The sequence below is a fragment of the Chelonia mydas genome, chromosome 21 (genome assembly GCF_015237465.2).
Source record: "Chelonia mydas isolate rCheMyd1 chromosome 21, rCheMyd1.pri.v2, whole genome shotgun sequence".
NCBI lineage: Eukaryota > Metazoa > Chordata > Testudines > Cheloniidae > Chelonia > Chelonia mydas.
In genome coordinates this window covers 14,542,925-14,557,592 of record NC_051261.2, presented here as the reverse complement: position 1 = coordinate 14,557,592, position 14,668 = coordinate 14,542,925, and the positions used below count along the sequence as shown (strand labels likewise).

The following is a 14,668-nucleotide window of genomic DNA, read 5'->3' as shown; positions in this document are numbered from 1 at the left end:
ACAGCTAGCCAGGCTGAGCACCTGGGAGCGAGCGGCAGAGCATTCCCGCTGGACGGCCCCCTGTTCTGGAATCCCCTCCTCCTTCTTGCACGCCACATTAGGTGGCTGGAAGATGGGGATCAGAGCGGTGGCCCTTCCCCGAGGCCCATGGAACAGCAGCTGCTGTTTGTATCTTGTTTTCGTAAACATGCTCAGATGTGGCCCCCCCAGGGCATGCGGCAAATGTCTATAACTACAATAGTATGTGAGAGTGAGACTCCAGGGTGCAGGGCGGACACAGTGAAGATAGTGAATCAGTCCAACTCGGGCCAACGCTGAGGACTGTTGTGGGGTCGGGGGTGGGAGGCTGAGGATTCCAGACAGTCACATCTTCTAGGCAGCCAGAGCCCGGTCTGGCCCATGCCTGACAATGCCCCTAGCTGGGAATATTCCTGTGGCAGGAATGTGTGTTGTTTCCAGACGTTGGTGGCTGGATCGGCACAGCTGGAAACAGCCATCTCTGATGCTTAATAACCAAGTTTCCATCCCTTCAGAGCACGGACATGCTCCGCTGAGCTCCTACAGCGGCCTTAATGACTGCTTTCCCTCTCTTTCTTTCAGGGACCTGAACTATAACAAGCTGCTGGAATTCCCGGTAGCCATCAGGACGCTGGGCCGGCTGCAGGAGCTGTGAGATTTCTTATTTACTGCATTCCAACTGAATTCTCGACAAGATAGTAACCCATAAAGGGCCACGCATGGCCTGAGCTAGGGAGAGCAGCGTCCAAACTCCTCCCTACCGTCTCTGCGATCCCCATTAAAATAGCTCATTCCACCCCACCGTGGCAACACATGCCTCACGGGGCCTCATTAGCGAGGAAAGAGCATTTCTAGAAGTCGTGACACCAGCTGGCCAACGGTGATGGGTTTAAACAGATGTGGCCTCTGGCAGAATGCAGGGTGGGGGAACCACCAAGGAGAGCCCACATGGAGCCGGGAGACGAGGAGGCGCACTCCCCCCGGCCTCGCAGCTCCCCAGCGCTGACTGGCCTCGGCCTCCTGGTAGGCCTGGCTAAGGACCCGAGCCAAAGCCCATTACAGCCATAGAGTTTAGGGCCAGAAGGAACCACCAGATCATCCCTTACAGGACCTCCTGTCAGTGGGAGATCCTGCCGTTGACATCAGTAGGGTTTGGATCAGACCCTAAGCTGTTGTGACTGACCCCCCCTAGTCCCTCCCCCACTGTGCAACTCACCCACTGAGACTTGTTTAGAGCCCCAGCTCTCACTGACGTCCACCCCCAGGATCGGGCCCATAGAGGCAGCGTACCCGTGGAGTTAGCCTGGTGCTTATAAGGCAGCCCCCTGCGGTAGCTGCTATTCTCAGCCCCAGCAGCACCTACAGCCTCCTCTAGCACCCACAGACTCTGGGTGTCTACACCGCACATGGGACCCTTCTCGTGGCTTGCTCCCCTCTGACTGGCGGGTCCGGGGGAAGGATCAATATGGCCCATCCCCGATTAACATACAACGAGGGTCCTTCCTGTGCTGTTTGGACACACACCTCGCCTGTGTAGCCTATCACATGCTTGTGTCTGCCCCTCTCAGCACCAGGCCTGGGAGCGACCTTTGGCTGCCGAGAGCCGTGGCAGGATGCGGCGGCCTGTTCCTCCCATCAGCGTGATCTGTGAGATTGTCCCCTTTTTTCTTTTTCCTCCCTTTCTCCTCCCTCTTACCCCAAGCACCTTCCACCCCCACCTCGCCCGCACTCTCCTCCTGCCACGCCTATTCCTGCTCTATGTCACCCGCTCCGTTCTTTGTCTCCCCCAGCGACAGTCTAGTGCCCCTCTGCTATGCCAGCCCCCTCTCGGCCGCACCAGTCACACCCATGCCCAGACTCACTATCTGCACATATACCTGCCAATGTGTGAGAGGGGCTGCTCGCTGAGTGGCTTCAGGGAGGCCATGGTGGCCACATCACTGGCCGGCAGGACAAGGGGAGTGTATGCGCTCGCCCCAGCCTGCTGGCAGGGTCACCAGCTTAGCTGGTCAGTGGCTCCACAAGGACGCAGAACTATTGTCCCTGCAAGTGCCAGGGATGGGCCCTGAGACAGGGACAAGCCCATTTTGCAGGGAGCTGGGGCTCCGTGGTTATTTATCGACCCTGAGGCTGTGCCGCTCATTCGTGGTGATGTAGAGTGCGGGCATGGGGACAAGAGGCAGCCCCGTTAGTATTCTGAGGAGGGGTTGGGTGGGAGACAGAGGGTTTTTTGGTTGGCCGGAGGAAGAAGAAGTCCCTGGGTAGGAAGAAGATCTCTCATAGTAGACCCAAAGGCAGAGCTGAAGCCAACAGCTGGAAGCTGAAATCAGAGTGGAAACAAGAGGCACCTAGGGGGAATTAACCGTTGAAACGGGTTCCCGAGGGATGTGTGGATTGACCATCGCTCAGGGGCTGTTTCCTTCTCGATGATCTGCTGTAGCTCCGCCACACAACGCTGGGCTCAGCACAGGACTCCTTGGGCGGGCGTCTCTGGCTTGCGTTAAGCTGGAGGGCAGAGCGGAGGATCACAGGGGTCTCTCCTGGGCTTGATCCAATCTGTGACAAGGTGGGAAGCAAAGCATTTCCTGGGCATGGCCAGGAAGTGCTATGGCCAGCCCTGCATCAAGCCAGCCGTCCCACGAACAGGCTGCAAACGTAGTTAAAAGTTGGACAGACGTAATGGTGAGACTTTTTAAAAAACCTAAAATCCTTGGCTAGATAAGGTGGCATAAAATGGGCCCATTCCTTTCATTGTGCTCCCAGAATCGGACACTCTTCCCTATATTTAACAGCCCCCTTGATCCAGGAGTAATCCCACTGACTTCAGTGGTGCTATTCCTGGCATGCCATGCTACTCAGCCTGAGCAGGGCTAGGCCAATCAGGCCCTAGGTCTGATGGAGCAGGGCGGTCGATGATGCGCCTTCTACATTCGTTTCAGTGGCATTATGGGTGAGACAGAGTCCACGGGTGAGTCTGCACTACAGCGCTACAGCTGGACCCCTGGAGCACCCCGCGTTAACAGAAGGGGTTTTCCCTTGATGTAGCTAATCCCCCTCCCCGAGAAGGGGGTAGCTCAGCTGACAGAAGAATTCTTCCATCAGCTAGCCGCGGCTACACAACCAGCACTCGGTGCAAAATTTTGCACAACCCTGAGCGGCACAGTGAGGTCAATCTAATTTTAAGTATGGACCACGTCTAAGGCTCTGATCCCATCCTAAGGGTCATGGTGGAGTCTCCATCAGCGGCCATTTTTAAATCGAGATGGGGTGTTTTTCTAAAAGCTCTGCTCTAGGGATCATAGTAGGGACGTTCTCTGACCTATGTCAGGTGAGATGATCGCAATGGTCCCTTCTGGCCTCAGAATCTATAACTCTGTGCATCCCCTCTGTGTTTCAAATCCTCTACCTCTTTTAAGGGGGTTTCCTTTCCCATCTTCTGACCCAGTCACATCCTGGCCTTTCTCTTCCAACAGGGGCTTCCATAACAACAACATAAAGGCTATTCCAGAGAAGGCATTTGTTGGGAATCCTTTACTCCAAACCATGTAAGCAATGTGAACCAGCTTTCCTACTTCATTCTGTACAGGGGATCTCCATCATTTCCCAGGGTCGTAATCTGACATGCATGTGCTGGGGAGGGTGGGACATGATGAAAGAAGGACCCTAATGTAAGATGAAGGTTTGTCTCTTAGTTCTTCCCCTCATAGAATATCAGGGTTGGAAGAGACCTCAGGAGGTCATGTAGTCCAACCCCCTGCTCAAAGCAGGACCAGTCCCCAATTTTTGCCCCAGATCCCTAAATGGCCCCCTCAAGGACTGAGCTCACAACCCTGGGTTTAGCAGGCCAATGCTCAAACCACTGAGCTATGCCTCCCCGTCCCTCCTGTCCTCTGACCCCCTCTTTTTCCCATGTGTCCCACCAACCCCAGCTCTGATGGCTCCAGTCTCACATGAAGCCCTTAGAGAGGCGGAGAGATGAACAGATCATTTATACAGCAGTGGTATTGCTGTGTGTAACACACAGCGGTGGAGGGGTTTCTCCACGCCTGCCCCGATGTTAGCCCACGGTGATGCTTAGAGCCCGTGCTTGGAACTTGTTTGTGATAGCTGTAGCTGCGAGCCTGGGATGCGGCTAGGGAGAGCTGAGCCAAGCCAGTTCAGCAGGCCACGATCACCACCCCAGACCCAGCGGGGTGTGAAGGCCCATGGGTAGGATGCAGAGGGCTGCCGGCACCACTCCCATCCTACCCTGCAGATTTTCCAGGCACTTCCTCCCTCTGGTTTCCCCACCACACTTTTGGCGAAGAATTGGTGGAAGCTCTGACGCGCTGATGCTGTACGTCGCACGGGGGAATCCCACCTTCTGGCGGTGGAGGGGACAGCGGGTGACACGGGGCACTGCTCCGCTCTGAGGGATGGGAAAATACAATCAGAGCCAAACAACACGACCCTCAGCCCCGTTCTACGCGGCATGTGCAGCAGTTTGGTTTAACAGGGGAGCAGCTCTATTGCGTCATGCGCTTTCCAGTCGTGGCTCAGAGCAGTGATGGGACTTCATGGAGGCACCTGCAGCCCAGCAGGCAAAGCCAGGGCTGCAGAGCGCTTACCCCGGGGCCTCCCTTCAATGCCCAGCCTGGGTTGGAGCCTGTAGCATAGGCAGGAATGATCTGGAGCAGGTGGGCTCACCACGAGGATGCCAGAATCTCTTGCACAGCTCATTCCTAGTTGCTTCCGCTGCTTTGGACTAACACTAGCATCTCCTCCAGTCCGCACAGGGTAACCTAAGCTGGGTATTTGTCTCCTTTGCAGCCATTTTTATGACAATCCCATCCAGTTTGTTGGACAGTCCGCATTCCAGTTCTTGTCAAAGCTGCACACTCTGTAAGTTCATCCCTCAGGTCCTTAGAGAGGTAATGCAACTGGCAATCCAAGCCTCCGGGGCCAGCAGACTGAGCGTCTTCCATCCCCCTTTGCCGTCCAAGCCCTCGTGTCTGGAAGTACCTTCACCAGGGGATCTTGGCAGAGCTCTGCATGGCCCATGTTAATGACCCAGGTGTCCACAGTCGCTCAGAGCAACCGTTCTGAGAGGGGCCTCCTTTCTCACTGCAAGCATGGCAGGGCCTGGGTGCTAGTCCCCCAGGACTCTGCGGTGCCCCTGCACCTCTCTGGAGAACCATCCCACTCACCAGACATCGGTGTGCTTCCTGCCACGGCCCCGCTTGAGCCGCAGATGCTCCTTAACTTGCTGCATTCTCCGTGTGCCGAGTCTCACACCACTATGCAGCACTGCCCGGCCCTGGCAATACCATGCTGCCAGGCAGAGGCTTCACGGGGACAGCGGCTCACAGAACAGACACACAGTAATGCATTGCCATAGCAGTGTGTCACAACTGGAAACACACTGACAGGCATTAGCCTGCATCTCCTCGGCGCCACTTGCCATTGTGTGGTGCATCTTCTTGACCAGCCAGGCCTGCACATGGGGTGTTTTGCAGCCAGTCCTCCTCCGTTAGTGCACGGCAGATGGGCCCGTGGCAGAGGTAACCTCAAACGTGCTCTCTTTACAAGCCTCATAAAGCCACTGGGTGCATAGTTATATGCTCCAGCTAATAAAATAACTTCTAACAAGAACCACGCAGCGTTCTTTAGCTCCCTGGGATAAAGGCACCGGGGAGCTTGGAGGCGATCCCCTACCATCATTTTGTTGTTGTTGGAAGCAATTTGCCAAGAATGTCAGGGTTTGGAGGGGGTGGGTGGGACCTTGCCAAGTTTCCTGGGGAGTAAACGCCTGAGTCTCTGGTTCAATGCATCGGTGCCCTGCTCCACACCCCAGCCAGCCGTGGCACGCTCCTGGGAGAGGTATCGTCAGGCGTGGCAGTGCTTCCCACCTTCCTAGCTAGGCTTGGGCCACCACTTGTCAGCTGCCAAAGCTTTTGGGAGAAGGGGGGATTTGGAAGCTCCAGCACCTGCCCTCGCTCCTTCCAGTTTGCTCTGCCCATCTTCCATACGACCCCCCCTGAGCTTGTCCATCCTTCTCTGCAGGTCACTGAACGGAGCAACAGACATCAGAGAATTCCCAGACCTTAAAGGAACCACCAGCCTAGAAATTCTGTGAGTGGGAAGTCGCCCTCTTCCACGTTCCTCGTGGTGTTCCTTCCAGGCTTGGGCATGGGCTTGGAGGAGAGAGCGTTTACCAAGCTTTGCAGTGCAGGGTCTTAGACACCACGGGAAACTCCACTGCCTATCCTGGAGGCTCCTCTCTGCGGCTGCTCCCCATAGCTCCTCCTGGAGTCCCCCACCTTTGCCCTCCACGTGTCTCTTTGCCACTGTGGTCTCTGGCTCGCTACCTCCCCCCGACTTGGTTTGTAAAGCCAGCTACTCACATGGTCCTCCAGAAATCATATCCCGCACCAACCGTTCAGTCCCAGCGCTACCACGTCATTCCCCCGGGGAAGGGGGGTCTGCGGCAGATCGGAGAGCTCCACGGACAGAGACCCTGCTGACACTGCAGAACCTCCCACCGTTTCTGCAGGGCCTCAGATTCCCCCACGACCAACCCCAATGGCAGTGCACAGCCCTGATCCCTGGATGGAGGGTGCTCTGGGGTTGTCTGTGGGACCAGCACATTCCCCTTCCACAGTCTCCAAGGAGAAGCCCATTGGCAGATTAGGTGTAGAACCAAGCAATCCGTGAGCCACGGGGCATGTTAAACTCGTCCCTCCCTTCCCCCAGCCCAGTGCAGGGTCCTTCCTCCCTCTTACCAACTCACCTTTAATTTCTCACCATGTGCTTTGCTCTTCCATTTGCTCTGTCCTCCCTCTGCGAGAGCTGGGCTCTCTGCATGCCAGCTTCTCAGTAGCCCCTTCTGTCTCCTTCACGCCCCCAGGACCTTGACCCGGGCAGGGATCCGTTTGCTTCCCAGAGGAATGTGCCAGCAGCTGCCCAGCCTCCGAGTCCTGTGAGTAACTCACGCGCTTCTCCGCCGGATTTCACTGCCCCATTCTTTGGTTTGCTAGTCTGATCCCAGCACAGTGCCCAGTGAGGCAGCTCTGGGCTCCGGGACATTAGCTAATAAGACACCCGCTGGGATTGACTTCTCTCTGCTCTGCGGCTTTGTGTGCTATTCGCCCCAGTGTCAGGGCGGAGTGGAGTGGGTGCGAAGTGCTACCAAGTCAGCATGGCCATGTCTTGCCCCTGCTTTGCCCGGGTGCCAATGGCACACACCAACTGCAGGGCTGGGGGGAATCCGACCCGCTTTGCCCAAGGCATTGCACCAAACAAACCCAGGTCTCTGAGCCCCACAAGCCACAACGCCTGGCGGAGCAAGGCCTCCCCCTGTGTGCCTGCAATGCACCACTGATTAAGGGTGTCTGGGCCTGAGTCACTTCTCGCTGACCTGGTGTAAATCGGAAGTGACCCCAGGAAGGGTGTGACGCTGGTGTCCATGAGAGGGGGCTCAGTCCCTAAGTCTTTCCTGATGCGATGTGGGACCATCACCAGAGCTGGTTGGAAAGTGGGGGGTTTTTTTCCCCATGGAAAATGTCAACTTTTTGGCAAAAAAATTGAAAACTGAACAAATTCAGTGGAAAAAAGTTTAACAAAAAAAAAATAATTAAAATTTGATTTGGAAATGCTGCCGAGGTGCCACATGGGACTGTAGTGCTGATGCTGTTCTCCTCTATGGGCCGGTCTCTTTGGCCAGACTACATTTTCCATGATGCACCCTGGTTTCCTGTCTTGTTGAGTTGCTGTGGTGTATCCTGGGAGACCCTGGCTGGGGTGAACTCTGGGAGACCCAGTCTGGCAGGGGAACACAGATCACAGAGGAGAATGGGAGCATCAGGCAATTGACCTCAAACTTCCAGGAGGCACCGGGGTAGCAATTCGGAATCAAAAAAATTAGGTTTTGGCCAAATTGTTTCAGTCTTCGGGTATTTGGGGATTTTTTTTTTTTAAAAAAAGGGTTCCAAATTTTCCATGGAAAGCAGAGACTTTTTGTGAAAATTTTTATTTAGTCAAAATAAAACGCACTTTCAGTTGAAAAACTGTTTGGATGGAATTTTTTTGACCGGCTTTACCAGTCATGCTTTCCTCTCCTCTGTGAACTGGATGGTTTTGCCTCTTTCTCTCATATTTTCCCTTGTGCCTTTTCTCGGCCTCAGGCCGTTAATTCAATTCATTATTGATGGGAGGCAGAATGGCTGTTAAAAATATACCTTTTTTATAGTGATCGCAGGTCAGGCAAAAGCAAGGGTCAATGTCTGTGTGGTGTGGTAGCGTGGTCTAGTGGTTAAAGCAGGAGACTAGATCTCTCTCTAAGGTACTTCTCTGGCCCCCATCGCCGTGGTATCTGAGCACCTCACAATCTTTAATGTATTTATCGTCACACATCCCTGTGACGCAGGACAGCGGTATTAGCCCCCTTGTACAGATCGGGAACTGAGGCCCCATCTAAGTGACTCTTTAGGAAAATTTTTTCAGTTGGAGGGTGGTGAAGCACTGGAATGGGTTCCCTAGGGAGGTGGTGGAATCTCCTTCCTTAGAGGTTTTTAAGGTCAGGCTTGACAAAGCCCTGGCTGGGATGATTTAGTTGGGGTTGGTCCTGCTTTGAGCAGGGGGTGGGACTAGATGACCTCCTGAGGTCCCTTCCAACCCTGATATTCTACGATTCTATGATTCTAGGACTGCCCCAAGGTCACACTGGAAGCCTGTGGCTGAAGTAAGAATTGAACCTGCTAGGAGTCAGGACTCAGGGACTTTGTGCCTGGCTCTGTCACTGACTGTACATCCCTGGGCTAGTCACTTCATCACTCTATGCCTCAGTTTCCCCACCTATACAGTGGGGACAGTAGCTCACAGGAGGCATAGTTAATGTTTGTAAAGTGCTTTCAGATTCTGGGCTGGATGGTGCCATAGAAATACAAAGTATAAGGACTAACAGTTGTGCGGGGGGGTGGGAGGTTTATAGAATATCAGGGTTGGAAGGGACCTCAGGAGGTATCTAGTCCAACCCCCTGCTCAAAGCAGGACCAATCCCCAATTTTTGCTGCAGATCCCTAAATGGCCCCCTCAGGGATTGAACTCACAACTCTGGGTTTAGCAGGCCCATCCTCAAACCACTGAGCTATCCCTCCCCCCAAAGTTGTGGACAAACACTTGCTCACTGGTGCAGTATGGGGCACAGATGGCACAGCAAGGACTTGGGGGGGGATCATGTTTTGAATGACATCCTGGGATGGGGGAGCTGCAGCTGACAGGCAGGAACATCCTGCACTGGCTGTAATGAACCACTGAACATGGCGTCTTCCAAGAGAAGGGCTAAAAACCAGGATCAGGCCGGTGGTGCAGCTCGGTGCACGTGCAGTGCCAGGGAGGAGAACAGGCACCACCACCAGCCCGACTACCCTGTGAGCTAACATGTCTCCTGGCCTCTGAAAGTGCATCTGCAGTGCTCATCCATCCACAGGGGCAGGAGGGGAGCCTTGACATGCACAAGTCCCTGTGGCGGGGGCTGGGTGGGGAGAGCTGCGCAGCCCTTCCCCTCAAGAAAAGCCAATCCCCAGCGGTAGAAGTGGCTCGCGTGTGGCTGGGATTGATGGAGTTGTGCTGGGGCTGGGTTAGCAGGTGAGCCATTGAGCAATCTGTGCATAATGCAAGGAAATGAACGAGGAAATCAGTGCCAAGTGTCAGGTGTGCGCTGAGCGGACATGCCTCTGTGCTGGGGTTTCCTGCTTTCCCCAGCTGCACGGCCCGAGGTCAGTCCGCTCCCCTCCTTCGCAATATCTACTTTCCAAGAATGCTCTCAGGATGGCTTCTTTGCTCTTAATCTCCTGCCATGTCTCTGGCATTCCTTTCCCACAGCGAACTCTCGCACAATCAAATCGAGGAGCTGCCCAGTTTCCACAGGTGCCAGCAGCTGGAAGAAATGTGAGTCAAGAGATTCCTTCATTCAAAGCTTGGTTCGGGGACAGGGGCCCTCTTGGTGACAGTGAGGTGATCCTGGCTCTGAGGAGGGACTGAGCAAGGCGTGGGAGATCCAGTTCCAAGGAGATAAAAACTCAGCCGGGCTTTTGCCAGGACTCAAATCCATGCTGGGGGTGAAAAGTTCAGTTCACTAACACTGGACCCAGATCCCCTGAAATAAGCAAGAGAGAGGCTGTGCTAAGGGCCCAGCACCATCCGGGAAGCACTGAGAATTCGTATTATTATGTGGAATAGTCGCCCCAGCCATGGACCAAGGCCCTTTGTGTTAGGGGCTGTACAAACATAGAACAAGGAGCTGCTCCCTGCCCCAAAGAACTTACCCCACAAGGAGCTTTCTCTGGAGAGATCCCAGCCCCAAGAGGAGAAAGAAGGGCTTGATTGCATTGAGCTCTGCTTTACCTTCATACGAAGTTTAATTCCCCATCTGAGCATCCCCTGATCTATTCCAGCTGATGGCATTAATAGGACCCCTATCACCATGGTAGCTAAGGTTTGGATTTTCAAAAGCACCTAAGCGAGTTAGGTACCTATATCCCATTGAATGTGCCTTGGGCCCAGGTATCCTGCGATTCTACAGCTGCAGAACTGGCTGTGGAATGCACCCACTTGCCACGGAGCTGTGCTCCGCAATTGGACCTTTTGTTTAAAATGATATGTGTCTAGCCTTTATGGTTGGGGAGAAAACCTTGAAAATAGAAACTGAGTGTAATTGATGTCATGGGGTCTGCCTGAGTCTGCAGACAGCCCAAACCAAGAGATGCTCGGGAACAGCACAGAGACCTGGCAGGGGAGCAGGCAGACATGAGGGCTGAGGGTGAGTCCTACAAAGCATTACAGCTGACGATGAGATGCTTGAATGTGTTTCAGTAGGCAAGAGGAAGGGAGCGTAGGATGCCCACTCACCGCTCACAGCAGGACAGGTGGCATTGCTTGAGAAGCCCAGATTCCCCTTAGGGGGCGTGGTGCAGTCTTCATCAGCTGGAGCCTTTACAGCAAGATGGGGTGTCTCTACCTAGAAACTGCTCCAGCTCGACCACAAGTTATGGGCTGGATGCAGGGATCCCTGGGTGAGGTTCTCTGATATGCATTAGGCAGCAGGTCAGAGCAAATGCTCAGAATGGCTCCTCTGGCCTTTCTGAATGTGTGACTTAGAGACAGCCTGGGCTGCGAATACTAGCTGGTATTGTGGGCAGTGCAGAGAAGCGCTCTGTGAAGGATCGCACCTCACGGAGTGCATGGGAGTGTGTGGTTTCATAAGCCGGTCCGGTGTGGCTCCAGCCCTGGCCCTGATTCCTTCCCACCCCCTTGGGTGGCTTGTGTCCTGGGTTGCCAGAGAGGCGTGCCCTCTGCATTCAGGAAAGTGCAGGGACAGGGATTGCACGTGGCACATGGCTGAGACTTAAAGAGGGTGCAAAGCATGGAATTTGGAGATGGTGGGTCAACGCGCGCGCCTCTGAATGGCTCTTTGCGAAGGGCTGGATTGCATCTGCTCCTTGCACGTGTGTGTGAACACACACTCACTCTCTCACGCTAGGGTCAGTCACTGTCCAGCCCTATAGCAAAGAGCCATTCGGGGCGCGCGTCCTGACTCACCACCTCCAAGCTTTGCATGGCTGTGGAGCACCCAAGCTCCATGGTGGGATGGCGCATGGAATGGGAGCAGCAGCTTGGAAAGGCTGAGAACGCGAGAGCCTTTGGCAAGTCCAGACAGACGGGTTTTTTTGGTGTGCGGTGGAGGCGGGGTGCGTGAAAGGGAGCGCTGTCTGACACCCAGCGTGGCACTTGGGAGAGGGCTGGGTTTGGGTTGCTTTGTGTCCTGACCCACTCACCCCTTGAAATAAGAGCAGGGTTGACAAGCTTTCTTCGGCTGCCGGGGGCCCGGAGAGATCCTCTCTCTCATGCCAGCCTCTCTGTCTTTTCAGAGGCCTCCAGCACAACAGGATCCATGAAATCAGAGCAGACACCTTCGGGCAGCTCGTGGCCCTCCGCTCCATGTGAGTCCGGCTCCGCCGGCACTGGGAACCGCGGGGCTCTTTGTTGTGGGGGGAGGGGAACCGTGGGCTCACTGCCAGGTTTGTGCAAGGTGCTCAGGCAGTCCCAGACCTGAAAGCTTTGCTTGCACTGCTAGGTTTGTGGGTCCCAAACACCTGCCCAGGGGAAGCAATGGACCACGGGGCTATAGGGGCACATGGGTGAGCCCAGCTCCAGGCAGAGAACTCATGGACTGCGCTGAGTCTGGCAGTGGCTGGGTGCGGATCATGCCAATAATGACAGTGCGTGGAAGTGAATGCAGCACGGTGCAGAAAACACACACTCTAATATATGTATGTGTGCACCACAAATACACAGACCCCCTCCGTACACACATCACGTACACTAACCACACACATTAACCCCACAGAAACACGTACACACCTCGCATGCTGACCACACACAAACATACGCACACTATGCAACACCTGTACTAACTACACAAACACACAGACGCTACACCTCACACATCCTAACCACGCACATTTATGCGCTACTGACTACACCTACCAACTGCACACAGATGCTGTACACCACACACATTCGCTCCCTATGTCCCGCGTGTACTAACTACACACACACAAACTCACATGGACACACAACTGCCCACTAACCACATCCATTCGCACCATGCATGCTAATGTGTACACACCAGCACTTCACACACACTTGCACACCCAATCCCTACAGATTCTGGCCCTGCTTGCCCATTCCTGGGAGCCTCCCTGCAGTGTCACTGTCCCGGGAGCAGAGGGTATCTGGGCCAGTAGCCTGCTGCTTTGGCACTATGGGGAAGCCATGAACTCTCAGTACCTCGGAGTTTAGTATTTCAATGCAAAAGTCCCCAAACTTGCAGAAAGAAACCCAAGGGGAATCTTTCCTCAGGGGCCAGCCAACTTGTGCCCTGACAGGGGCTGTGCAGCCTTTGCGCTAACAGAGCTGGATTCCAAAACTCCAGGGGGTACGGATCTAGCCTAGCTTGATTTCGGATGGCTTCCCCGCTAAGAGAGAGTCCGGGACAGTCAGTGGTAACGCCCAGAATCCCAGCAGCCTGGGGGAGGATCGGGGGAGGGAAGAAGGGACATGGGAGAGGAAAAGGAGAACACACACGCCAGTGGAGGGGACTCAGGAGGTTTTACTGGGGATCCGTTCAGGGCTGATGAGAATTTGGCCTTCCTCAGTAAGAGAGAGGTCTCCCCAGAGCGTGGTGAGAACCCGGGGAGCTTGGACATTGAGATTTGGATGGGTAATGGCTGCGTTTCACATCTTGGCCTACCAATCTCGATAGCTTCCCCATTCACAGGCACCCCACCATTCTCCTCAGCCACCCTCACCGCCGGGTACTTGCTTTGCAGAGACCTGAGTTGGAATTTCATCCAGTCGATTCATCCGGAGGCCTTTGCGACCCTCCGCTCGCTCACCAAGCTGTAAGTTGCTTCGAGATTACTCCTGCAGTGGGACAAGGAAAGTGCAGTTGTGGGGACCTCAGGTTCCCTCGCAGAAAGTGGGGCCGGGCACAGATGCTCACACACACCAGTGATGAGTGTGGTATAAATGCCTACACAGACAGACTGGCAGACAGGATGGCTGGGTGGGCCCTGCATGATGGCTGTGACGCTAATGCAAACTGAGAGTGCCCCTCAAGTGAAATCTTGACGCTACAGAAAGAGTCACAGAGTTTAAGGCTGGAAGGGACACACAGATCATCCAGTCTGACCTCCTGTGAATCACAGGCCCTTAAACACCACCCAGCCGCCTCCACCCCAAGCTCCACAAGCAGAGTTAAAACAAGGCATGACTGCCCCCAGGGGACTAAACTGTTACATGCCACGGGCAGAGAACAGGGGGGACCCAGGTGCACCAGTGCCCAAGGCCTACAGTGGCAGGGATTGGATTTGGTGAGACACTCAGATGATCATAGCAAGTGACCCGCACCCCATGCTGCAGAGATAGGTATAAACCCTCAAGGTCCCTGCCCATTTACCTCCCATGGGGTCCATATTTTCCCTAGATGCCTTTTGCTAATGATCAGAGTGGATGCTATATCAACACGGGTCTTAGGCCCCGCTCCTCAAGGGTTGCTTTCGTTGGGAGTTAGGATCCTAAATACCTTTGAGGATCTGGGGCCTTCCTCTTCATAGCCGGCCTTCTTCCCTGCCATGATCCTGCCGTGAAGCTAGCCATGGCTCGCCAGTTTAAACGTAGCAGGGGATGGGTATCGACTCAGAGTCATCATCGTCTGGTGACCATTCAGTAGTTTACGTGCCAGGATCCATTGGTCTCTGTTGCTAACGGACAGGTATCCAGTCCCCAGAATTGCTGGGGGCCAAGGGCTGAGTTTGACTGGGACACGCTCTGACCCCTGCACTAGAGAGCTGAGGCAAAGTCTTACCCTAGGTCAGGACTGAGGCACGTTAGCAGGGTGGGATGAGTACGCTTGGGCTGCGGCTGTCTATGCTGTAGGTGATAAGGGATGAACAAAGGATTTCACCCTATCGCCAAAGCTAATGAATGGGCAGGCGTCAGCAAGCTGCGTACGTGATTGCAATCAGGGATAAGACCCTACTTTTGATGTCATGTGGAAAATTGCAGAGACAGTGTTTTGCCCCGCTAATTGGCCTTCCAAGACCTAAGC

The 14,668-nt window shown here is 54.5% G+C and overlaps 1 protein-coding gene across 1 annotated transcript in view; it reads left to right on the top strand.

Moving 5' to 3' along the window:
- Positions 1–14,668, top strand: part of LGR6 (leucine rich repeat containing G protein-coupled receptor 6) — a 202,528-nt gene that overhangs the window by 165,922 nt on the left and 21,938 nt on the right. The window contains exons 7-14 of the mRNA XM_007054310.4: positions 601–669; positions 3,492–3,563; positions 4,828–4,899; positions 6,061–6,129; positions 6,905–6,976; positions 9,880–9,945; positions 11,925–11,996; positions 13,389–13,460. Coding sequence (XP_007054372.1) covers positions 601–669; positions 3,492–3,563; positions 4,828–4,899; positions 6,061–6,129; positions 6,905–6,976; positions 9,880–9,945; positions 11,925–11,996; positions 13,389–13,460 — 564 coding nt within the window. The remainder of the gene's footprint in view (positions 1–600; positions 670–3,491; positions 3,564–4,827; positions 4,900–6,060; positions 6,130–6,904; positions 6,977–9,879; positions 9,946–11,924; positions 11,997–13,388; positions 13,461–14,668) is intronic.